Source organism: Artibeus jamaicensis, unplaced genomic scaffold (assembly GCF_021234435.1).
Source record: "Artibeus jamaicensis isolate MK-2021 breed Jamaican fruit bat unplaced genomic scaffold, CSHL_Jam_final contig_419, whole genome shotgun sequence".
Taxonomy (NCBI): Eukaryota; Metazoa; Chordata; class Mammalia; order Chiroptera; family Phyllostomidae; genus Artibeus; species Artibeus jamaicensis.
Genome location: NW_026521824.1, coordinates 3,241,349 through 3,267,510, shown reverse-complemented (window position 1 = coordinate 3,267,510; position 26,162 = coordinate 3,241,349). Strand labels below are relative to the sequence as shown.

Sequence of the window (26,162 nt, the reverse complement as noted above, 5' to 3'; positions counted from 1 at the left end):
CAGTTTTAGAGCCTTTAAGGCATAAGATTAGACTTGTTGACATCAAAAGTACTGTGCCTTCTAAAACCAGGTGTAGGAGCGAGTAGCAAGACACCGCACAGGCTAGGGCCCCATCGACGGGAATTAAAGCCTAAAAGCACCAATTGGAAAAACTTTCGGGCTCAGGGTGCCAAGAAAAGCTCCCAGGCTCACAGAGAGTTTGTTGGAGAGACCCACAGGGTCCTGGAGGAATCACAAGCCCACACATCCAGGAACCAGCACCAGAAGAGCCCAGTTTGATTGCGGGAAGCAGCAAAGGGAACCAAAATCTGAGAGAGCATGTGGAACAAGCGCCATTGCTCCTCTCCTACCCTGCCCCCATATACAGCATCATATTCCAGCCACTGGGTCACCCCGCCCTGGTGAACACCTAAGGCTCCTCCCCTCATATCTACCAGGCGCAGATAGACCAAAACATTATGGGTCAAGGACAGCTCAAAGCCCCAGAGCCAATACTTCTAAGCGACCAAGAAATAGCCAACGTATCAGATGCACAGTTCAAAACACTGGTGGTCAAGATGCTCACAGAACTGGTTGGTTTTAGTCACAAATTAGAGGAACAAATGAAGGTTAAACTAAGTGAAATGAAGGGAAATGCACAAGAAACCAATAGTGAGGGAAAGGAAACTGGGACTCACATCAAGGGAGTGGACCAGAAGGAAGAAAAAAACAACCAAACAGAAAAGAATGAAGAAACAAGAATTTGAGAAAATGAGAGGCTTAGGAACCTCAAGGACATTTTTAAACATTCCAACATCCGAATTATAGGGGTACTAGAAGGGGAAGAGAAAGAGCAAGTGGAAAACTTATTTGAACAAATAATAAAGGAGAACTTCCCCAATCTGGCAAAGGAAACAGACTTCCAGGAAGTCCAGGAAGCTCAGAGAGTCCCAAAGAAGTTGGACCCAAGAAGGAACACACCAAGGCACATCATCATTACATTAGCCAAGATTAAAATGAAGGAGAGAATCCTAGAAGCAGCAAGAGCTAAGGGGACAGTCACCTACAAAGGAGTCCCCATCAGACTGTCAGCTGATTTCTCAAAAGAGACCTTACAGGCAAGAAGGGGCTGGAAAGAAGTTTTCCAAGTCATGAAATCCAAAGACCTACGTTCAAGATTGCTCTGTCCATCAAAACTTTCATTTAGAATGCAAGGGCAGATAAAGTACTTCTCAGATAAACTTCTCAAGGAGTTCATCATCACTAAGCCCTTATATGAAATGTTAAAGGGACTTATCTAAGAAAAAGAAGATAAAAAATGAACAGTGAAAGGACAGCAAACTCACGGTTATTAACAACCACACCTAAAACAGAGGACAGCTAGACCAGGAATGGAACCATAGAAATGGAGATCACATGGAGAGTTAGCAACAGGGGAGTGAGAGGAAGAGAAGGAGAGGAGAAGGCTCAGAAAAGAAGTAGCATAGACGGTAGGTAGAAAATGGACAGGGGGAGGGCAAGAATAGTATGGGAAATATAGAATCTAAAGAACTTGTGACACATGGACATAAACTAATGGTGGGGAGTAGCAGGGTAGGGGTGTGCAGGGTGGAGGGGAATGAAGGGGGGAATGGGACAACTGTAATAGCATAATCAATAAAATATATTAAAAAAAAAAAAGTACTGTGCCTTCTAGATGGATGCATATAATACAAAGAACTTTTGCCTAAGAGACCAGTGAAACCCACATAAGATGGTCTTAGGCTCAATGTTATTCTTTAACACATTCATGTATATTTCTAACTTTTAAACTTTCATTTACATCTCTTTTATTTTGCTATACTTCCCAAGAGAGGATTTTATATAAGTTTTTTAAGTTATTGCTATCAAACCTAAATTTAGTTCCTGTTGTATCTCTCTGCCCTCCCAATTGTCATACCAGACAGATATGTGTGCTGGCAGTACAGGGACTTAAGCAACACAGGCCAGTGAGTCAGACAGCAGATTAGAGTAGCCTGACGATGGGGTGAATGCAGGTGTGAACTGGGCTCGTGTCTGTTTCCAAGGAGGCCCAAAGTAGTGGGTAAGATACTGCATTAAGAATGTCTAGCTCCAGAGAAGGTCAAAGTCAGGCAAGTGGCCCTGAGGTGATTGTGAGTTGACCTTGTTGGGAGCTAGACCACAGCCAACATCTAGGACAAGAAACTGGAACAAGTCACTAGGCTTTATCATGGGGTCTCACCAGACCCTCATGAGGTCCTGACCAAGTGTGCTGGCTCTACTCTCAGTAGAGAAACAGCCCGTGAACCTAGAAAAACAGCAGTTGTTGAGGGAAAGACTGGAGCTTGATGCCCATGCAGATGCTTAAAATTCATCGCTGGCCCTTTGGATGCCAAGTCTAAATTAGGCCTTTATATTGGTAATTCCTGTGAAGGGTCATAGGCTGTTCCTAGGTAGGGTCCCCTCACATGCTGTCTACCTGGGCCCTTGTTAAGTCCACACACAAAGGGGCCAGGAGTCTTATAAGGCTGGGGAAGGAGAGGGTTGGTACAGATAGATTCACCTTTATTGCCTAGAGAACATGGCTGGTTTTCAACCCACAATTCTATGGGCAGGGTTTTTTCACCTCAGGTAATATATGGATCTTTTTTTCCCCTAATTTAATTTTTTGTTCATTTTTAGCTTACAGATAATATTGGGTCCTGTTTGAAAGAAAAAACTCAACTACTTTGAGAAGACTGTTCAACAGACTGGTGTCACTGTTTGTGTACTTTCATGAAGCCTCTGTTAATTCTCTCTAAAAGGGGGTATTTTCATCCTTTTCTTGAATAACCTCTTTTAGTTTGTCATAATTAACAGGCGTAATAGTATATATTTATTTATCCCATCTATAAAACAAGTAACTATATGGGTCCTGCAGTCCCTTCCCTCTTGCCCTTCGTCCGTCCCACTTTGATGAACCCAATTAGGCTCCTGATCTGGGAATGCATCTCCTCCTGGTCCATATATGCAATGTTGAGCATGATGACCACCTAACTCATCAGCATAAGCCCTTGCAGCTCCTAATACGTGCTATTTTTTTTAATCTACAGTACAGTAGTGGGAGAGAGCAATGTGTAAATTATTCTAAGTTAAGTTATAAGTCAGTATTCAGTGATTAAACCTCTGAATTTGCTAAGGTCTTTGGAAAACTGACTTGAGTTTTTATTTGCAAAGGGCCAAGTCAGACATAGAAAAGGGAGCACATACTGAATAATCCCCTCACCAGGCTCCTAATTTGCCACTTCCCTCAGAGGTAACATGTTAGGGTTTGGGTGATAGTTCTGTTCCTGGGGGTGGTAGAACTGTGAGCAGGGGCGGGTGCCAGCAGTTCTGAGCAAAGGAGGAATTAAAGAGTGGCAGCTGCCCTTTGGGGGCGGCAGGGGAGTGACCCTCTAGAGACAAAAGAAGCATCTTGCCAGGTCTATGAGGTGTCCTCTAATTCATCTGACATTATGGCTACACACATCCTACAAGATTCCCTTAAATCTCTATCTTGGTATAAAGGGCCATAAACATCTGAGTATAAAGTATTTTACTGTATTTGCCTTCATTTTTGCAAAACAAATCTAATTGGAGAATAGTGTTATAATTTACAGGTAGAGACTGTGACCATTGTCAGCAGGAAGCAGTTACTGAAGACATAACCTCACCCTCATCAGCCCCAAAAACATATCAGGGATGGAAGTCTCTAAGAGGGGAATGAGACAGGATAGTAAAAAGCTAGGAAAATTCCCAGGAAAGTAGAGTGGAGAAAAGCTGAGACAAGATAAGCAAGGCCAAACCATTTGAACAACCTACAGTCAGCTAAGGAATCATAAGACCTTTCTTCCCTAACCAAGGACACTTGAGCACAAATAGTTTACACCTCTCCTCTCTGACCAGAGAATACACAGTTTAAATTACCCTGGTCGGGGACATAGAGGACAGAGCCCCAATTAATGCCATTTGTGCCAACTGAACCCAAGCATGGATGGAGTCAGTGGAACAAATAACAAAAACCCAATTAGAGCCAGGCAGACCCAAAAGTAGAACAGTAAAGCAAACCAAAGAATAATCCCATATATGCTCATTTTGACACATCAACATATTAAACACACACCTGGAAAGCTGGTGAATAATTCTTTTGAAGCCCTCCCCTGAGATTCTCATTCACAGTAGATAAAAACCCTCAGGACAAAGACCTGGTTCGGGCTTGCTCTAGGGCATGCCCATACCCCTTCTCAGGCATGAACTTTTTACTTCCTCCTAAACTCTAAGGGTCCCCATGAGACTTGTAACCATGGAAGCTGCCGGCAATGGCAGCTTGCTTGGGCTAACCCCGACCCTGCCCCCAGGCCTCCCTTTTTCTCTGACTTTCCAGTGAGCTAACAACATCCTTTTGTCTTATCTCACTTCTGTCACTGAATGTTACTTCCCAGTGCGCTAACAGCAGTCCCACCTTGGCTCACCACTTCTTTCCTATAAGGATTCTGTGGAGCCGAAGCACAGCACCGCCTGGGCTCTCCTGTTGCTGCTTCCACCCTAAGCCCTTCTTTTGTTTCCCTGTCCCCAGCCTTAATAAACATACTCTCAAAATCATCTGGACTCATCTTGTGGAATCTTTTCTGCACAAAGTTAAGAACTCACACAGTACAGGCCAGCCTGAGGCAGACCTGCTCCAGGCTGGCCCCTGTCCTGTAGCAATACCATCCAATTAGCTGCTATATCTGTTAAAGTGTTTTTCAGATAATAGCTGTCAGCTGTTCACTTTTTTTTAATTCCCATGCTCTCTCCCTTTGTTTTTGTTAATAATTTTTATTAATGTTCAAAAACAGTTGTCTCCATTTTCCCACCACCACCTCCCACCCTTAATCCTACCCTCCTTTGGCTTTGTCCATGGGTCCTTGATACATGTTCTTTGCTCACTCCTTTTGGACTGGACTGTTGTAGTTGATGACCCATCCTCCAGTCACTCAGTGTATTCCTCAGGCTGTTTCCAGGCTAATTTCCTAAAATATACCTGATCTGCCACTCCCACTGCAACCCTTCATAACTCCTAGCTGTCAACCAATCTTCTATAAGGTGATGGGGACTGTCTGCTCCCCCACCCCTGAACTGGACTTCCTGTTCTCAAATCACAGCTGCACAACTTAGCTCAGGCTGTTTTTCTCAATCTGGATTCTGGACTATGCATCCTCCCCAGTTCACATGCCCTGCCTTCATGAAACATCTTTGATTTATACCATAAAACCTCATAGTTCTCTTCTCTGAACCCTCATAGCAATTTGCTTAACTTTTTATACTACTTTTTTTGTCTTAGATTTCAATATTTGAACATTAGTATGATCATTCTGCCCACTTGCATTCCTTATATCATCTTGCACAGTGCATTGCAGCTCAGAGAAACCTAAATATTCAAGGGCCATTCCCACCTTAAAACCTTCCCAGGGTTTCCAGTGTCATCCTCTTCAGAAATCCTGAAGCAAAATTCCTGGGCAAATGGAGTGGAGAAGCTGAGATAAGATAATTAAACAAGGCCAAATTACTTGAACAACCTACAGCCAGCTAGTGAATCATAACTTTCTTCCCTAACCAAGGGCACTTGAGAGCAAATGGTTTACACCTCTCCTCCCTGACCAGAGAACACACAGTTTCAATCACCCTGGTCGAGGACAGAGCCCTCAGCAGCGGGTGCTGTTGTCAGCAAGACCTCGCCAGCCCACAGGAATTCAAGGCCCTAACACTGTGGCTTCCTGTCTTGTCTTGCTGCTTGGCTTCTGCAGCGTTTCAGATGCTTGCCAAAATCAGGGATGGAACTCTTCTCTGAATTAACCCTAATTTATTAAGGAAGGAAGGCCCACCTATGTAGCAGAAATTTCAGGCACCTTTTTACTGCCCCTTTCTCTATGCTACTCAGGAGGTTCCTTTCCAGTCTTCATGTATCCACAAATACTTGTGAACCTACTCCCACCACCACTCTCTGTCAGGAGTGGGGTAAGGAGCAAGGGGTTTGGATACAGGCATCTGCCTCTTAATGAACCACCTCTTTTGAGGCTACTGGGGACAAGCAGAGTCTGATGACTTCTTGGAAGTGAGTTTAGTGAGCAGGTTCTTTTCTGTTTTTCAGCAGCCACAGGAAACAGCAAATTGGCAATTTTTTGCAAAAAGATTTCTCACATAAACTTTGCAAACTCTATAGAATTTATTTTTGCAGTAATATGAAATGCATCTATCTGAGAAGAGCGGGCACAGGTAGTATAACTGATTTCAGTATAATACCAAAGAGCCATGATTTGCAAGTTCCTTTTATGTCCTAGGAGAAAGGAAAAATCCATTTTATGCTTAGGGTTGGAAGCTTTAAGCCTTATGGGGACAAGGGTCTCTGGAGACATTTAGTATTTGTCTGAGCTCCTAAACTGCCTGAGGATGGGGCTCTTCTCAGAGTAGATGCTAAAAAACAGGATCGCTTTTTATGCATGAACTTCTTTTTTCAGCCCTCTTTTTCTGTCTTTTCCTTTCTCCTTCCCTTCTTTTCTCTAAATGTTTCTTTTCCTTACTGTTTATCTTAGGCTAGTCTTTGTGACCCCGAGACAGGCCCAGAAATTGCCCTCTCTGCTTTAGAAGGACATAGCTTTAGCATCTAACTCCTTTGAGCTCTTGTGACTCTAGTCGTTCTCACAGCCCTGCTCCTCGGGCCCAGAGTTACCCGCCCCAGGCCCCAAGCCATCATCCTGCTCTCCGCCCTCCCCCCAGCCCCCCTCCTCCGTTCAGTGAACTCAAATGACCTTTGCTGGCCTGGGATAACAAAGAAAGTCATCAAGTTTATAAATGTGCCTGAGGTGGTGGGGGAGGGACTGGCTGCACCTTCCAGCTAGGCTGCGCCAGCCACCAGACCAAATTAGAATGTGTGCGCAGCCTCCGCCTATGCGAAAGTTCGGAGGGCCTTGTGCAAGAGGAGCACAATTTCTTGAGAGAAGCCCTTACCCGAGACTGGCCGCCTCGCGGTGGCAGCGCCTCTTCCTCTCCAGCAGGGCCTGCGGCCATGGGAACTGACGCTCGCAGACTTTCACCAAACCTTTCCATGACTGTACGGGCTCGATCCTAAACAAGCCCTCCAGGGCTTGTTTCGAACATACGGACAAAGGTCGGCACTTGAGCCGGTGTGAAAACAAACGTCGTGTTTATGAGCCCTGGGCTGAGAGATCTGCTGGTTAATTGCACGCCAAGGTCTGGGCCGGGTCAGGTTCCGAACGCTGACCGATGGTGTTAACACGGTATTCGCCTAATACACCTCGGGGGAGTGGCTGTGCCCACCGTAGTTATCGGACCACAAGCCCTGCGAGAGCGGACGTCCTCTGTGGTGTTTGATGGCTTCCAGAACACCTCGTTCTCCTCAGAGGTCTTCAGAGCCCAGCGCAGTGCCGTTGTGTTCCTAAGGTGCTTCATGAGCTTCATCAACCTCAGCATGATGGCTGCGTGGTGAGCAAGGGATGCCCTGACCGTCAGGCGCTCTTTCCCTCTGTCCTCGCCCCTCTCCTCCTGCGAATCCCTTGTCACTGTGCAGCGAAGCAAACCGCACCCCGCGGGCTGAAGCCTCCTGAGGCTGCGGGTGGAATCCCTGCCCTCAGCCCCAGGCCGGGAGCCAGTGTGTGCTAAGTCTGGTGGGTCAGAGGGGCAATATCTGTTCTCTCAGAACCCCCTCTGGGGTGGGGTGGGGTGGGGTGTGTGCCGCTCCAGATCCCTCCTCAGGCCGTGGCCAGGGCTGTGCAAGGTGAGGGGACGCGGGGGGAGGGGGGGGACACACTTCGCACCCCTTGCTCTTTGCCTTAAGTGTTCTCTGCCATGGCTCAGAGGCTCAGGTGCCGAAGCCTGCTCTCCCTACAGCATTGGAGAGTTAGCATCCCATTCAGACAGTCCCAGATGGGGCGTCAGGTGGATAAATCATCCTGTGTGGTCCTCCATCCCTCTGCCACTCACTCCTGCTTCCCAGGCCCACGCACCTCAATCCAGTGCCCCTGCGTCCTAGGCTCCACTCTCAGACTTGGACTCCTTCAGAGCCCTTTATTTAGAAGTTCTCTCACAAACTTATTTTACTTTCAAAATTCAGTTCCTCTAAGTACATTTCTATTCCTGTTGTATGTCTCATTCTTTTAGAGAAGTCAAAAGCACAATTAGACTTTAGTAAATTGAGGGGGTTTTCTGGGGTTTTTTCCATCAACATTCCTTACCTTGGAATATCTATACTTTCTTTACTTTTGCTTTAAATACACCCCTAATACTATTATCTTTAGCATTTTCGTAAGCCACAAATGAGGACATTAGAGAGATTGCTTCGTGGAGGCAGAACCAAACTGTGGGCCTCCTTCCGCTTTGAGTCACAGTGAAAGTGGTGTCTCTGCTGGAGCTGACTGAGACTTGAAGGCTTCTCTAATTATTTCCTTAGAGTAAATTTCTAGAAAGATAAGGTCAAAAGGCACAAATAATTGCATATAACCAAATTGTCCTCTCATTGAGATGTAGCAATTTAAACTCACACCAACATCCCTGGTCTGTAGCTCAGTTGGTTAGAGCATTGTTGACATACGCCAAAGTTGTGGATTTGATTCCCTGGTCAGGGTACATACAAGAAAATCAATGAATCCATAAGTAACTGGGACAATAAATCAATGTCTCTCTCTCTCTCTCTCTGCTTTCCTCTCTCTCTTTCTCTCCAAAAAATCAATAAATACCCTGGCTGGTATGGTTCAGTGGACTGAGTGCTGGCCTGTGAACCAAATGGTTGCTGGTTTGATTCCCAGTCAGGGCACATACCTAGGTTGTAGGCCAGGTCCCCAGTGGGGGGCATGTGAGAGGCAACCACACATTGATGTTTCTCTCCCTATCTCCCTGCCTTTCCCTCTCTCTAAAAGTAAATAAAATAAATCTTTTTAAAAATCAATCAATAAAAAATTTTTTAAACTTGCACCAATAGCATAGAACAGCACTTTTCCCTGTGCCCTTTTCCACATGAGCATTATGTCCTGCTTTAATTTAGCATTTCGCTGATTCTTAGTGAAAATTGGAAGAATGTATGCTAGCAGCTTAATTTCTTGCATTGTAAGATACCTGTTTTTTTAAACAATCTTTAATAGACCTTTTTAATGTTTTAAATAACTCCTAGTTCTCTATTGCTGGCTTCTTAACAGGACACACCACCTGACTGATTGTAGATATAGAGTGAATGAAAGCTTTGTGGACCTCAGGTCTCTAAATTAGAAAGCAGGTACAAGGTACTTTACAGACATTGCAGAGATTTGGTTTTATCATTTCCAAGCTGAGAGTGCTCTGTAGACTGGAATTGTCTGGAGACAAGAGAAGCACATCAAATAAGCACCATACCACCCACTGCCTGCTGCAGTCCCTGGTTTTCCTAGTCCTCAGCGCTTCGGTTGTCATCTCTACTTTAGCTGGTCAAAGTGTCTGTCAGCTCACTATATCTGTCTAAGCCAGAAAGGGTTGCTCAGCTTTACATTTTAGGAAACTTACCCAGGCACGTCAGCATCTGAGATTGCCATACTCTTTCATTCAAGTTGCATGAATGAAACTTTCATGCAGCCTCTATGGAAACCTCTATGGTTTAAAAATCATAAAGGGCCTTGCTGATAATTAAAGAAAGATTCTAGGAACTCTAAACTGCATAATTTTATTGCCATTCCCAGTAGGCCTGTACAGCTCTGGGAAAGTAACAAGCTGCAAAGCAGCTGCTTTAGAATACCTGTCCCTTGCTGAACCAAGACCAGTTGCATGGTTTACATATCAAGTCTATGTGACTATTATTGGTATTTTCAGTTTCCAAAATGATGCCTTGATATATTTATGTGGATTTCTGCACCAGGAGGATATAAGTAGCTGTTTTCACACTAAGGTATTTTCCCTGATTCCTGTGTTTGTTTTTCCTTCAGCAGTCGAGCTCAGCAGGTCATGTTCTGCATACCATATTTGTTCCTATTTCCAGGGAACAAAGCTGGACTGTACTGGACTGTACTCTCTTCCTACCTATTCCCCACCAGCCGAGCTGTCTGTCCTGCTTACTGCAGGAGCAGTATGAGAACCACACAGAGTGGCTAGCAGGACACTGCTTTGAAAAGCCTAAAGCTGCCCTCCACTGAAGATGCCCTAGGGATTTGGTAGAGGTAGCTAGTGAAGCAATAGAAATAACTAAATTATTTAGTACTGAGATTCATATAATTCTCCTACTGAAAAACCTTCAGTGATTTTCCTTTGACCAAAGTCCTAAGAGGGTCAGTTGACGGCCTTTGTCTGTAGAGAGGTGATAGCAGCCTGCCAGATGGGAAGCAGGGAGCCTGTGCCCTTAAGGCACATTGTGGGGGTGGCCATAGGACCTGAGTCAAAGAGGAATGGGTATCTATTTATAGTACCTTCAAAAAGGGGTTTAAATTGAGGCCTTGGTCTCATATCAGGTGAGGTCATAGATCCATACACCAAAAACCAGCAGAGGAGGAGATAGGTCGGTGATGTATTAAAATGGAGATGCAGATACAGTGCAGATTAACGTGGAGAGGACTCTGCGCCTGAGACATGCGACTTGCTGTGGCCTCACTGGAGGTGGGATGTTGCCAGCTCCCTGGTGATAAAACATCTTGGCTTTGCAGTCGCAAACCCTGGGTTCAACTCTAACTTTAACAGGCTTTCAAACAAGCTACTTAACTTCATCTGTCAAGGCTCCTTAAAGGTGTTTGTCAGGTTAAATGAAATAACAAATTTTTGTACTTTTTCAATGAAAGTGCTATTACTATTACTTTTTTAAAAGATTTTATTTATTTATCTTTAGAGGGGAAGGGAAAGAGAGAGGGAGAGAAATATCACTGTGTGGTTGCCCCTTGTGTGTCCCCTGCTGGGAACTGGCCTGCAACACAGACATGTGCCCCGACTGGGAATTGAACCGTGATTGTTTGATTCGAAGGCCCATGCTCAATCCACTGAGCTACATCAGCCAGGGCTACTATTACTTTTATAAACATAAGTATCATTTTGCCTTGTGTCAGGTTTGCAGTTAAATTTGTCTCCCCAACATGTAGACAAAGCCTGGTTTCATTAACATCCTTTTTTCCCCCTCGGCAATGACACAAAGCTCCCAAAGTGTTTTGTGTGGAATTCTCCATCAGTATCTACTGGTATCATGTTTCTAAATTTTACCTCTTTCAATAGAAACCTGCATATTAAGGGTAGCCCTACATTGTAGGCAGCCACCCCCTACAATTCCTGTCAGGAGACTGGTACACACCTAGCAGAGCTTAGGGAGAAGCTGCCACCAATGAGAAATGGTGCTCAAGTTGTGCTTCTTCCTTCCAGGGACTTCCCAGATGACCCAGGTGTTCAGTGGGACACAGCGAGTGTGGCCAGCGTCCTGCTCCAGCACATAGAAGTGAATGACATCAACCTGGTAAGGAGACGAGCTTCCAGAACGCAAAACTGGGCCCAGTCTCACCTTTCCTGTGGCTGCTCTCCCATGTGCAGCCCTCCTCCAGGGCCACACTGAAAAGAGGCCAGGGCCTCCTGATGACCACACGCCTTTTGTGAGGCTGAGTAACTGTGGTGGCAGCACTCCAACACAGGTTTTTCCCATTGTGTCCTCTTTTCCTGCCCCCACCCCCACCTCTGTCCCACCACCTAAAAACTCCTGAACCCTGTGCTGTAACTCTCATTTGTACAGAACTGCACCTTTCACCAAGCATTTTCACAGTTATTGTATTGTTTTAACTTCAGAGGTATGTTGTATGTTGTAATTTTCATTTTATATCAAGGAAATTGAGGTTTCTGGAGGTCAAGCAACTAGCCCAAGTTCTGCAAGTGGCAAGACTAGGATTTTAAACCTCATTTCCAAAAATCACAAGGGTAAATTCATACCCCCTACAGGGAAAACATCTGAGTCACAGGTAGGGCAATACTGGAGATTCGAGTTACTTGCAGAGGTGGAAAAGTCCAGGAAAGCCCCTCTCAGCTCTCCTAGGACCCACAGCAGTGGCCTTGCCAGTGGTCAGTTTTAAGCCTGCTTAGAAGGCTTGCTGTTCACTTCTAAAATAACAATAATCCTTCATGAGATAATACCTAAAATTTGACCATTTAAAGCCCCAATCATATCAAAATTGGGTTTTGGTAAATCCTCATTAAAAGATGAATCCTTCTGGCAGAGAGACATGTTAGGCTTTTACCAATTATGAATTCATGGAGTGAATTGATTTATTAGACTTTTCATAAGAACAGATTTTCATTGACTTATTAGACCATCTTTGTTTCCTAATGACAGAAGTATACCTAACTGGCTTACTCCAAATCCCATGCAAGTGGTGATGCAGGTGGGCCCCTGACCCGTCAGGGCTCATCTCTTTCTTGCTCTGTGCATTGACTTTATTTTTTTTTTCCTGGCTGGAAAAATGGCCACCAGCAGCTTGCACGTCCGTACCTCCTACCCGTACCTTACCAGGGTGTCTGAGTGTGAAAAATGGAGGGTTCTGTCCATCAGCGCATGAGTCACACTTCCTGCCCATTGATTTGTGCCAGCCCACAGTCAGAACTTCACTGGGCTCCCAATCCCAGCTATGTAGACCAGCCCAAAGTAAAACAATGAGGTCTGCAAAGTGTGCTGCAGTAACCCCTGAGGGTTAACACTGGGTCCCTGGGACCAGGCCCCAAATTCTCTCCTCCCCTACTTCAGTGCATAAGAACACCTGGTCTCCCCAGTAACGCCTGCTTGTAGGATAAACTTCAGTCTTACCAAACTTGGCTTTCTTTGATCAGGCCCTTACTTAAGAACAGAACACTGGTGAATAGGATTGGTCCTTGCTGAGGGGCCAGATGCCTTTTTTAGACCATGTTGCAGCCAGCTTTGGCTCTGAACATCCAGGGAGGATCTTCAGGGCTCAGACTGTTCTGCCATTCTTGCTCTCGAAAGAGTCTCTCAGGTGTGTGTCCCAGAAAAGTGATTTTGGATCTAAGTTCCCCTTAAGACTGCCTTCTCCAAGGAGACTTCCCTGACTTCTTCAACTGTCCTGGTATTCCTACAGTGATAGCTATGTGTCTTATGCTGGCGACACATGTTGCTGTGTGTCCTCTAAAGTACAGACCATGTCTTATGAACCAGAGTGCGAGGTCCAAGGGGAGACCTGCTCCACAGCCCAGACAGTGCTTATCCCAAAACAGCTGCTGCTCCTCACTGCCGCCCAAGCTGCTTGGAGACCCTCCTGTCGTGTGGGCTGTACATATTCATTCTGAGGAGTTGGGGCCCCTCTGTTGTCAGGATAATCTTGAATTGACTTAATTTCTGTAAACAAGGAAATGCTCTTTTGAAAAATATACATTGCTGTTATTAGGGAAACTCAAATTCTCACAGTGCACTGGGACTAACTTCCCTGGGCTGCATTTCATGCAGTGGTAGAAGCATAGGGCCCTTCCGACCCTGCAGTCAGTGGGCCTGAGTGGCTGCAATGAGCTAAGTATGGGTTTCCTTTCACACAGACCTATGGTCCCTGCACGAGGAGGGCTAATACTGGGCAGACGGGAAGTCACTCCATGGCAGTGTCCTGTACCAGGCTGAGTGCACAAAGCTTGGAAGGGTCCAGGTGCCATATCCAGACTGGAAGTGTCAACTGCACAATCAGAGGAGATGAAACACCAACAGGGAAGCGTAGATAGACGTGTGGAGCACAGAGATAAGTCATGGGAAGTCATGATTTCTTTGCTGGGCTGTGAAGGTGATTTCATGGGCTGTGCTGGGATAATGCCAAAAGCTCTCCTTTGTCCAAGGCCACAGCTGGCTCCGCAGCCATTAGAACAGTGTGATGGAAGAAATCTGGGCTCTGTTTGGTCCAAGCTCTATCGGATGCTGAGCTAGCTATCTGTCCTACTCCCTGTGACAGCATTGAGAGAACCCTATAGAACAACTGACAGGACAGAGCTTTGGAAAACACACCTCTGCCCTCTATGGAAAACAGTCTGGGGCCAGGGTCCAGCCCCTCCCTCTGTTTTTCATTCAACAAATATTTATTGAACACCTGCTATATGATACTCACTATCTGTTGTGAACAGGGGTTGCAGCAACAAGCCAGATACACCTAGTTCCTGCTCCCTTAGGGCAGGATGTCTCAATAGTGGCATTATTGACCTTTGGGGCGGGATAATTTTTTGCTATAGGGACTGTCCTGGGCATTGTAGGGTATTTAGCAGCATCTCTAGACTAAGTCCACTAAATATGTCCCCCTCTACCCAGTAGCAACCCCCCATCATTCATCACAATGTTTCTCTGTCTAGAGAAATATTTTTATAAGTTGAGGGCAAATTTGACAGTTTGGAAAGAATAAGGCCGTGTCTGAGCCTTTGAAAACAACTAAAATTCACTACCCCCCCCCCAAAAAAAAAGGTGTGAAACGAAGAAGAAACAAAGACCTTGGAAAATTTGAAAATGCCTGAGTCTAAATCCACTTGGCCCCAAATCCCTTAACCAAGGGTATGCCCTCGGGCATGCCTATGATGATAACCTGGCCCCAACCTACTGCTGTATCTGATGGCAGAGACAGAGCTCAGACCCTGTAGCCTTTATATCTGTATGGCTCTAAACACCTCCACAGGGCTTTATTTGATCTTCAACTCAACCCAGTGAGCAAAGTAGGGCAGTAGAGGGTGGAAGGGAGACGTGGTGCTGCTCCAGCAGAGCTCTCTCAGCTGCTGCAGGTGAAAAGAAAGTGTCCCAGACACAATCTGTTGTTCCAGCGGGAGAGGGAATGATGATTCCCTCCAGTGGAGAATGCCCCAAGCCCTTCTCCAAAATGGCTTTTATTAGGGTCAGAATGTGCAGGGAGATACAGCATACAAGCATAGCTTATCAATCAGTGTCCAAAAGGCTCTAGTCATAAAAAACTGACACTATCTAGATAACAACTGAAGAAACGCAGAGACTCTATCAGGGGCTGCAAGACCTGCTGATGCAAGGTGGTCATTAAGGCGTGTTCATGAGATAAGGAGTTCACTCCTTATCCTTTGAACTCAAACATCTGGCTTATACCAATAGGGCTATCACTAGGCTGTGCAGGCTTCAAAGAATACAATGTATATTTCAGGTCTGATTTCCCAGGGCAACCCTCAGTGTTAATATCAGGTCGTGTCTGCTACTTGCTTTCCTGGTTTTCCAGGGAGACTTACTGGCCTCTTCCAAGGCTTTGCTCAGCTGGGCTACAGTCCCCGAAACTACATGGAGTGGTCCCCAGTAGGGCAGGTATTATACTTCTGACCTCTCAAATGAGGAAACCAAGACATTGAAAGTTGAAATAACTGCCTTGGCTGGTGTGGTTCAGTTGGTTGCATCTTTCTGTACACCAATGGGTTAGGAGTTCAATTCCCAGTAAGGGCATATACCTAGGTTTCAGGTTCCATCTCTGGGGTGCATGTGGGAGGCAACTGGTCGACATTTCTCTCTCTCATTGATCTTTCTCTCTTCCTCTCTCCCTAAAATCAATAAACATATATATATTTTTAATAAAAATTTTATTGATTATGCTATTACAGTTGTCCCCATCCCCCCTTCATTCCCCTCCACCCTGCACACCCCCTCCTGCCCACATTCCTTCCCTTTAGTTCATGTCTATGTGTCACAAGTTCTTTAGCTTCTACATTTCCCACACTACTCTTGCCCTCCCCTGTCCATTTTCTCCCCACTGCCTATGCTACTTATTCTCTGAATCTTCTCCCCCCTTCTCCTCCTCCCACTCCCCTGTTGCTAACCCTCCATGTGCTCTCCATTGCTGTAGTTTCGCTCCTGTTTTAGGTGTCCACTTAGTTTGCTTTTGTTTTAGGTGTGGTTGTTGATAACTGAGTTTGCTGTCCTTTCACTGTTCATATTTTTTAACTCCTTTTTCTTAGATAAGGCCCTTTAACATTTCATATAATAAGGGCTTAGTGATGATGAACTCCTTGAACTTGACCTTATCTGAGAAGCACTTTATCTGCTTTCCATTCTAAATGAAAGCTTTGCTGGATAGAGCAATCTTAGATGTAGGTCCTTGTCTTTCATGACTTGGAATACTTCTTTCCAGCCCCTTCTTGCCTGCAAGGTCTCTTTTAAGAAATCAGCTGACACTCTGATGGGAACTCCTTTGTAGGTGACTGTCCCCTTATCTCTAGCCATTTCTACAATTCTCTCCTTCATTTTAATCTTGGCTAATGTAATTATGATGTGCCTTGATGTGTTCCTCCTTGGGTCCAACTTCTTTGTGACTGAGCTTCCTGGACTTCCTGGAAGTCTATTTCCTTTGCCAGATTGGGGAAGTTCTCTTTTATTATTTGTTCAGATAAGTTTTCTACTTGTTGCTCTTCCTCTTCCCCTTCTGGTACCCCTGTAATTCAGATGTTGGAGTGTTTAAAGATGTCCTGGAGGTTCCTAAGCCTCTCCTCATTTCTTTGAATTCTTGTTTCTTCATTCTTTTCTGTTTGGTTGTTTTTTTCTTCCTTCTGGTCCACTCCATTGATTTGAGTCCCAGTTTTCTTTCCATCACTATTGGTTCCCTGTACATTTTCCTTCATTTCACTTAGGGTTGCCTGCATTTTTTCATCTAGTTTGCAACCAAAATCAACCCATTCTGTGAGCATCCTGATCACCAGTGTTTTGAATTGTGCATCTGATAGGTTGGGTATCTCTTGGTCGCTTAAAAGTATTGGCTCTGAGGGTTTGATTTGTTCTTCTGTTTGAGCCATAATGTTTTGGTCAGGTCGCACCTATTACATATGATTGGCAGAGCCTTAGTTGTTCACCTGGGTGGGGCACCCCACTTGGCTGTGTTGTGGTGCTGTATATGGGGGCGGGGTCATAGAGGGAACAATGGTGCTTGCTGTTGTCTGTTTCAGATTTTGGTCCCCTCTGCTGCTTCCCACAAGCAAATTGGGCCCTTCTGATGCTGGTTCCTGGGTGGGTGGGCTTGTGCATCCTCCAGGACCCCGTGGGTCTTTCCAACGAATTCTCCTGTGAGGCTAGGAGTCTCTCCTGGCACCTTTTCAGTCAGTGGTTTTAGGCTTTATTCCCTGGCACGAGAGCCCTGGGTTGCATGGTCTGTCTCGTTGCCTGTTTTTGCCTGGTTTATCTGCGCACAAAATGTGTGAACTTAAAACCTTGGTCAGCCCCGCGCCACCTGCACTCCTAAGTCTGGCAGCCACTGTCTTCTCCTGCCACAACCCCTCTCCACTGGCCACCAACTCTGCCCCTCTTACCAGTCTGATTGAATGGTTATCGGACTTCGGTACAGTTCAATTTTCTGTCATTCTGGTTGTTGTGTTTTTGTTTCTAAATCTTTGTTGTCCTTAATTTTGGTTATGCAAGGAGGCACAGTGTTTCCACCTACACCTCTATCTTGTCCAGAAGTCCTATATATTTTTTTAATATTATATATTTTTTTATTTTTAGAGAGAGGGGTATGGAGGGAGAAAGAGCAAGAGAGAAACATCAATCAGTTCCCTCTTTCATATGCCCCAACTGGGGACTGGCCTGCAACCCAGGCATGTGCCTGACCAGGAATTGAACCAGAGACTGTTTCTTTGCAAGACAACACTCAACCAACTGAGCCACACTGGTGAGGGCAAATGTATATATTTTTAAAAGAAAGTTGAAATAACTTCCAGTGGCTAAGTTCTGTGACTTGCCCAATGGGTTAGGGTTAACTAGTGTTGGAGAGAAGACCAGCTGCAGCTTCTCCCCGCACCACCCCTCCCCACTATGTTGCATGGAAGCATGGGATCAGTACTTGAGGTATATGGTTAACTATTGTTTTTATGGACTGTATTTTTTAAATTTCTAAAAAAATTTTAAATTATAGTTAATGTACAATGTATTAGTTTCAGGTGCACAATATAATAGGCTGCTTTTTTTTAAGTTCACAGAAAATACCTAGCTGAAAGTACATCTCTAACCCCATCCTCCACAATATGTTGCAATAATTGAACATACATGACAAATCATCATCATCCAAAGTCCATAGTTTGGGGTTCAAATTTGGTGTCATATAACATGGATTTGACAAATGTGTTAAGACATATATCCACCATTATATGATTTGCTTTTTATAAACCTTTAACTACAATTTTTTTTAACTTCTTTATAGAGAATTTTAAGCATATTAAAGTAGGGAGAATAGTTTAATGAACCTCTGTTCCTATCCTTTGGCCTCAATAATTAGCACACAGTCAATACTATTTTCATTTAAATACCTCCCTGCCTGCTGTGTTATTTTAAAGCAAATTCTTGCCATGGTATTTCATATTTAAATACAAATTTAAGTATGCATTAGTATGCAATTCTATTGAAGGGAAGGAGAAAAAGAGTGAGAGAAACATCAATGTGTGGTTGCCTCTCACACGCCCCCTACTGAGGACCTGGCCCAAAACCCAGGCACATGCCCTGACTGGGAATCGGACTGGCAACCCTTTGGTTTGCAGGCTGGTGCTCAATCCACTGAGCCATACCAATCAGGGACAGTATGCAATTTTAAAAGACATTGAATCTTTTATTAACATAACTATAGTAATATTGTTATCACACCTAAAAATTAATTAATATCCATGTTTTGCATTTCCAATACTCTAATGTTATAAATGTGTTTTTATTTTGTTTTTATTCTTGCAGCTTGTTTGAATCAGGATGAGTTGACAGGACTTTAAATTTTATTTTAATCTATAGCCCCAGCCTCTGGCCTGTATTCAATTAAAGTTAGCTGCTCAGAATTCTCTATAAAGGAAGTCAACATGTTTTACGGTCTGGTATAAAAAGACCAAACAGTGAATCCCTTCCCAGCCTCCTCCAAGCCTGGTTCTAGGCCCCTTCGTCCAGGCCATTAGGTCACCCTCACTCCTTGGGAACAGCTTGCCTCTTTCCATCACCCCTAGCCAACCACTACTATTCCTTTTTCTGAGTCCTTGATTTCTATAAAATATTTCTTTTATTATTCAAACTGTCCTTTTAATATTATTTTTTTAATTGTTCCTTGGGCTTTTTAAAAATTCATGTGTGTAGAAATGAAATGCTGGAACCTAGACTAAACTTTTAGTTGATAAGCAGATCTGTATTTGTGAACATGGCAACAGAGGCAGCCTATGAATAAACACATTTCTTCTGTGAATTTAATCCCAGGATGTGATGGAAATTGTCCCCTAAAGCTTTTGTGCCCTAAGGCACAAGGAAAAGAGACCCAGTTAATCAGGTAGCAACTATGTGAACAAAGTTCACATGGCAGCCAGCCAGGAAAAGTAAATGTGCTCATCACTGGCTAGGCAGATAAGAAACAGAGATATTCTGAGCCCAGGGTTCTACCAGGGCCAAATTCCACTCTACTCCATCATCCTGGAACAAAAATAAACAGGAAAATCCCACAATGAAAAAGTCTCCCTACGATCAGCCAAATTGATAGTTGCATGTCATTGATCTGAGCCAGTCAGTTCATGTGAACTCAAAACGTGAAAGGTTTCTCGGCGCTGCCCTCTTCTCTCCTTCCCCAGGGTGTGGGGGGGACAGCTGGCCTGGAGTCAGGCCTGAGTGGAAGATCATGTTTCCCTGCAGGTGGTGACCTTCGACGCAGTGGGCATCAGTGGGCACAGCAACCACGTGGCTCTGCACACAGCTATGAGGTACGACTTGGGGTGGTTGAGGTGGGAGAGTCTTGCTTGTTTGCTCAGGGGCAGGTGGTTTCTAAAGCGCTGCCCCCTCAGTATCTGAGCCCCAAGAAACTTTATTATCAGATAGGCAGTGTTGCCCATGACGCTCGTTGTACCTCACTGCATCCTCCCTGTGAGAACTCTCTCCAGTCTCCTAAACAGCTGAGAAGTTTGTTTTTTACCCCAGGGACACAGCAAAGGAGTAACTGATTTAATTCTTTCTTTGCTTTGGCCACAGAAAGCTGTAGGGCCAAATTTGCTACCCTTCGTAGCAAGCATAAAAGACTTTAGGGATTGAGCTTTGTGAACCAGTATGTCTCCTGGCTCCATCTTCTTTTTCCTCCCCTGATTCTCATTTATTTTGTTATCATTTGTTGTATGCTTTATACACTATCACAAATCTTTCTTTGAAGAAGGATATATAAATGTAATAGGAAATCTCATTTGTATTTCAGTCACCCTATTTTACTGACTTGAACCTCAAAGACATTAGGGACTTACTCAGGGTCCTACAAGCATATGTCAGTTCCCCACCCTCAAAAGTGCTTCTCCTGGGTGCCAGGAGCAGCAGCTGGTGGGCTTAGCCCAGGCTAAGGAAGGAGTGGGGCGACTTGAAGTGAAGGACTTACCTTATCACCTTCTTCTAACAAGCCCAACATTCTCAGACTGGAGCAGAGAAATATGTGAAGACAGAAATGTCCAACCTTCTCATTTCACCGAAGCTGCCAGGCTGAACGATGTCAGAGACAACGCTGAATCCAGGAATCTTAGGTGTACATTCATTATCTTCTCTGCTCCCTGTGAAGACCCATCCAGAATTAGGGCCTTCCCTAATACTCAGCTAGTCCCTAATACTCAGTACTAGGGACTCAGCTGAGTCCCTAAACTGTGTACTACCTATTGGAAGATGCTATAAACTGTTACCCACACAGTCTTTCCACACCGACCCTCCTGCTGCCTTGACTGTGGAACTAGAGAAGGTAGGAATGCTCCCTCCTATTGAGACTGTTCACGTCCTGCCCTGGCTGGTGTAGCTCAGTGGATTGAGCAAGGGCCTACGAGCCTCACAATTGCAGTTCGATTCCCAGTCAGGGCACATGCCTGGGTTGCAGGCCAGTTCCCAGCAGGGGACGCACGAGAGGCAACCATACATTGATATTTCTCTCCTTCTCTCCTTCCCTTCCTCTCTAAAAATAAATAAATAAGGTCTTTTTTTAAAAAGGCTCTAAAAAAAAAGACTGTTCACATCCTGTCCCAGCCACTTGTACAGAATACCTGAAATTGCATCATAGAGATGCTATTCAAAAAATTTTTTATTGATTGATTTTTAGAGAAAGGGAGAAAGAGAGAAACATTGATTTGTTGTTGCACTTATTTATACATTCATTGGTTGATTCTTGTACATTCCCTGACCAGAGATCGAACTCACAACCTTGATGTATCTGGATGATGCTCCAACCAACTGAGCTACCCGGCCAGGGTAGAGATGCAATTTTCAGTGAAGAAGCGAGGGAAAGTGAGGTAGCCCAGGAGGAGTGGTCTTTCCAACCAACTGTATGATGACTCCGAGGCCTTGGACTTCCAAGACTGGAGTAAACAGCCCCATGGAGAACTGAAATAGTGGCTCCACCTCATTCCGAACACACACTGAGCTTTACCACTTTCCACAAAGCCGCCAGACTGGGTCTGTTGCAAACAAACCAAGAACACCTGGACAGAGTTGCAAGGCACTTAAGGCTAATTTGGGTGGGTCCCCTTCCTGGCCCTCCACTGAAGTGGGGAAAATGGGAAAGGTGTCAGTCCGGGCCAGGAACTCCAGGGGACAGCTTAACAGCTTTATGCAGACAGGACTGTATGGGGCCATTTTCCTTGGAAGAGGCTGGTGTGCCACAGGTTTTTAATACTCTGGGTCCTCAGTCACTGTGCTTGAGATAAAACAATTTCCTCATATGCTTAAGTTCATGCTCCTTTGAAAAATAACTTTGCCGCAGTCCCTCTCCCCCACAGTGACACTCCTGGGGAAGTTCACAGTCAGTGCTCCCTCACCCCCCCAAAAAATGTCTCCCTATACCAGCATCTTACATCGTTTCCAAAAAAATTTCTGAGTCCTTATTCCTGTGTGTTTGAGGTCCCCACATTCCTTATGCTTTTTCCTCAGACTTGGTTTGGATTCATAGTTTTCTCAGGAAGCTTCCAGACTGCAGGCTCCACAGCTGCTTTGAGGCTTGTGATGCCCCATTGAGAAGCAGAGATCTGCTTCTGCAGTTTTATCCTTTCACTCTTCCACCCTCTGCCCTGACAGCTGCTAGGCCCTCACCTCCCAGTTGCCTCTCTTCCTGGGCTTGTCCCTTCTCTCCCCCACCTCCTCCAGGTATGGCCCCTTCCTTATCTTAGCCTCAGTCAGTTGCATCCTTCCTGTATCTAAAACCAGAGTGGCTGGCCACTTTACCGAGCTGTGACATCTGTCTCTGATCACCTAACATCATGGCTCAGGGGAAGACTCCAGAGTCATTTCTTACAGTCCTTGCTGAATGAACGCAGTCCAAAAAGAGGAGTGATTTGTCCAGAGATAAACAGAAACTAGAACTTGGATCACCTGTCTCCTTTTCTAGTGCTATGCTGCGCACCTCACTGCCACTTTAGTAAGCAAGCCTGTGTGAATTGGAGTAAATGGCCTCAGGGGCCTTACTTTAGTCAACTAAAAGATGAGACTCTTCACACCTTAACTGTCAGGTTGTTCTGAGGAAATAAAACAAAATGTTGAGTCAAAGCATCTAACAGAACAGCATCCAGTACATAACCAGTACTGTCGTCCTCATCCACTCCTTCCCAGGAACCTTTCTGGCCCTTTCTTTTGTTTTCTTCTTGCCATACGTAGTTGTTTATGGAAGCTGCCAGAAAAACCAAAAAAGCCTCACAGGAGGGGAGACCCTGGGGAAGGGATGGGACCACACAGCAGTTATGTAAATTATAGGACACACTTCCTAGGTCAGGCAGCCCCAAGATGGCAGTCCACGCCCCAACCCCCCAGACCCAGAGCAGTCTCAGTGTCACCGCTCCTTGGGCCTCTCTACCTGTCCCGTAACTCTGACACCTGTAGCTACATGAGCCCCTCAGTTCCAAGCAGAAATGCTGAAAAAATAAGCTTTGTCTTCTGAACGTCCCTTCTTTCCCATTTCTGGGCCCGTGTTCCATTTGTGGCTGGAGGACCCTCCTTAGTCAGGGCTGGCCCCCGACCCCAGGCACTAACGCTCCTCTGAGAGGATGATGAGTCCTCTCTACTTGTATCCTTCTGTCCTTCTCCCTGCCTTCTCCTTTCACCAACCTATGAAAAACTGTTGTCTCCACTGTCACCACCTGGATGCTAAACTCCCTAGGTTTCAGTACTCAGCTGTCTTGAAGGTTTTTATGGCATTTGACCTTGCCTGTCACTCACTGAAATGTTGCTTTGACCTGGTCGAGCCAGCTGATCCTCCCTCCTGTGGCCCCTCTGGCCCCTCTAGCTACTCCTCAGCCTCTTCCTGGCTTCCTCCCGCCACAAGCCCTTCTGTGCCCTGTTCCAGAGGCTGCCGCCCCAGTACCAGCTCCTTCCAGTGCAGGTTTCTCCCTCCGCCGCACTGTGCAACTCTACACAGGTGTACATCTCCAGTGCATGGTCCGCCCTGCCTTCCCAGCCCTGTGCCTGGAGATCCTGAGCACCTCCAACTCAGGATTTCCCCAGAGTTCTGTCCAGACCGCAGGATGAGTTGCTTCTGTTCTCAGGGCTCTGCTGCGAGGTCAAGACCACAGTTTATCAGTTCCCTCTCAACTTCTCTTCCTTTGCATCTGCTCCCAAGAATGCCTTTTTGTATGCACATATGTGTCTGGGTGTTGGACTTACTTTCCTTCCTCATCCTCTTATGGCGGGAGAACAGGATGGCAATGGCATCACTGTCAGAGGTGGGAGTAGGGTGGGTCAAAAAGGGGAAAAGGAACTATCAGGGAAGAAATGTCAATATTTTAAAATATTCTCCCACCATATAATGTTACAACTTCAAAAGAGGAGGAGCCTCAAGGAGTCTACTGCATCACCGTCATCTCTCCCAGGCAAAGCCCTAGCCTGGGCACTTTATAAGCCGTGGCCAGCCTTCACATTGGCTGTCCTTGTGTAAGGTGCCCACCCTGGTCCCTTCAGCTGTAGCCAAGGCAGGGAATCCCATAAGTCTACATGGCAATTTATGCAAAAGAAACTACTTAGAAATTTACCTGGAGGGACCGCGGGGTGTGGCAGGCCTTGCTCTGAGGGCCCTTTCTGTTACCTGCAAAGGGGATCTTACTCCTCTCTGTCTGTCCTTTCCCTCTCCAGGACTCTACACTGGGAAGGGAGGTTACCTGAAGGTAAGGCCTCTCCCTTGTGCTAAAGGCTGCTAGATAAGGTAAAACCATGGTCTGCTAGAAAAATTAGTATGAAATCTGTAAATATGTACACAGAGCTGCCCTAGGCCAAACAGAGTTGGGAGGGGGTAGGGAAGACTGGCCCCCCTCTTCCAGACTCGGCTGGGTGTTTCCGTCAGCACAGGTCCCCAAGTCCCAAAATCAGTTTGTATCCATTGAGAAGTGCCCTGCCAGCCAGGCAGCCTCCAAGTGCAAGGGGAGATGGAAGGTGTTCACGCGGGTTCTCCAGAGAAACAACCAATAGAAACAATAGGGGATTCTTTATTTATTGCTTTATTATAAGGACTTGGCTTGTGCAATTATAGAGACTGAGAAGTCCCACGATCTGGCTGCCTCTAAGCTGGAGACCCAGGAAAGCTGGTAGTATAATTCAGTCTGAGCCCAACGGTCTGAGAAGCAGGGTGGTCAATGACGTAACAGTCTGAGGGCAGGAAATGACCACATCCCAGCTCAGTCAGCCAAGGAGAAGGAGTTCTCTCTTCCTCTGCACTGGTCAGGCCCTCAACTGTCCAAGGAGGCCTCCACTCTGGGGCAGGCAGCCCGCTCTACTAACTCAGATGTGCATCTCATCCAGAAACAGTCTCACATGCACCCAGAAATGTGTCACCAAATATCTGGGCACCCAGCAGAACAATTGACACAAAAAAACCCACATCAGGCCTTTCCCACTCACCTGCCCAGCTCTCACTGAGCAGGTCTATCCCACCTCTACTATTCTTTTTGTCTTTCTATCCTAACTCACTTCCTGGTCATTTGCCAGGTTGTAAGTGACTGATGGGTGCTCTATGGGTTAATCTGCTCGAGTTAAAAACTCCTCCTAAGTCAAAGAATGGTGTTTGACTCACTTGCCCATTTATTATATGACACAGGTGCTTAACTTCACTGAGCTAGTCTCTGTTCTGTTAGTGGGGATATGTCACCCCCACAGGGATGATAGGAAGATGTAAGAATGAAAACATAAGTAGTGTGTGCCCTTTCTGCATGGGCTTACTGAGCTTACCAAGCCGTGAGGCCTTTGAAACAAGTCTAGTTCATTTGATTTGTATATGTCAACCTTGTGAGACGGGCAGGTCCCGTGTATCAATGTCATTTCACAGATAAGAAAGTCTGTCAGTTCTTTTGTGAGAGAGCAGGAACCAGGTCTAGAGACAGGTCTCATCCCTTTCCCTTGGTCCTGATGTAGCCAAATCCCAACCTATAGCAACCTACCTTTCCTTGCTAGGACCTGTAGCAGGGAGAGGGCAGCAGGCCAGGTGTTCTGTGGACAAAGAACAGCTTTGGTGGCAAGGAGAAAGCCCCAGCCACTGCTCTGCCCTGAGCCTCAGGGGACAGTAGGGTTCTCAGGGGAGAATCTGTCTACAAGCAGTAACGCTTTTCCCTTCTTCCTTCTCCCTCCTCACCAGGGTGCAGGGTACTCACCCTTCAGTCTGTGAGCGTGCTGCGCAAGTACATCTCCCTTCTGGACCTTCCCTTTTCTCTGCTTCACACTGGCGATGTCCTCTTCGTGCTCACCAGCAAGGAAGCAGCACAGGCCAAGGTGAGGACTGCGACTTCCTGTACCCCTACTTCAGCTATGTGACCCCAATTCCTGGCTCCTCAGAGCCCTGGCTCTGCAGAGGCCCTGACCAAAGACCTTCCACAGAAGTTCATCTTCTGTCCCTGAGTGTTTGTACTGCTGCTATTCCCTGGCAGTCATAGATTTTCAAGAACTTCTACCTTTTTTTGGATTGTAAAAATAATACATGCTACCCTGGCTGGGTACCTCAGTTGGCTAGACCATCCGCCCAAATCACCAAGGTCAGGACACATAAAAAAGCAACCAATGAATGCATAAATAAGTGGAACAACAAGTCAATGTTTCTGTCTCTCATCAATTTAAAAATACATCTTAGTACTATTAACTTCCCTTGAAATATTCCTTTAGCTGCACCTGATAAGTTTTGATATATAGTTCTTCTGTTGTCATTCAATTATAAGCAATTTAGAGTTTCCATTGTGAGTTCTTCTTTATTTTTTTATTGATTTGAGAGAGAGAAACATGG

The 26,162-nt window shown here is 45.6% G+C and overlaps 1 protein-coding gene across 4 annotated transcripts in view; it reads left to right on the top strand.

Annotated features, from left to right (window-relative positions):
* Window positions 1-26,162, top strand: part of PIGL (phosphatidylinositol glycan anchor biosynthesis class L) — a 73,073-nt gene that overhangs the window by 28,000 nt on the left and 18,911 nt on the right. For 3 of the 4 annotated variants that reach the window (XM_053665693.1, XM_053665692.1, XM_053665691.1), the window contains exons 3-7: window positions 11,353-11,443; window positions 19,592-19,659; window positions 20,338-20,457; window positions 24,032-24,063; window positions 25,524-25,657. In XM_053665693.1, coding sequence (XP_053521668.1) covers window positions 11,353-11,443; window positions 19,592-19,659; window positions 20,338-20,457; window positions 24,032-24,063; window positions 25,524-25,657 — 445 coding nt within the window. The remainder of the gene's footprint in view (window positions 1-11,352; window positions 11,444-19,591; window positions 19,660-20,337; window positions 20,458-24,031; window positions 24,064-25,523; window positions 25,658-26,162) is intronic. The other variant, XM_037166143.2, reaches the window with a different exon arrangement.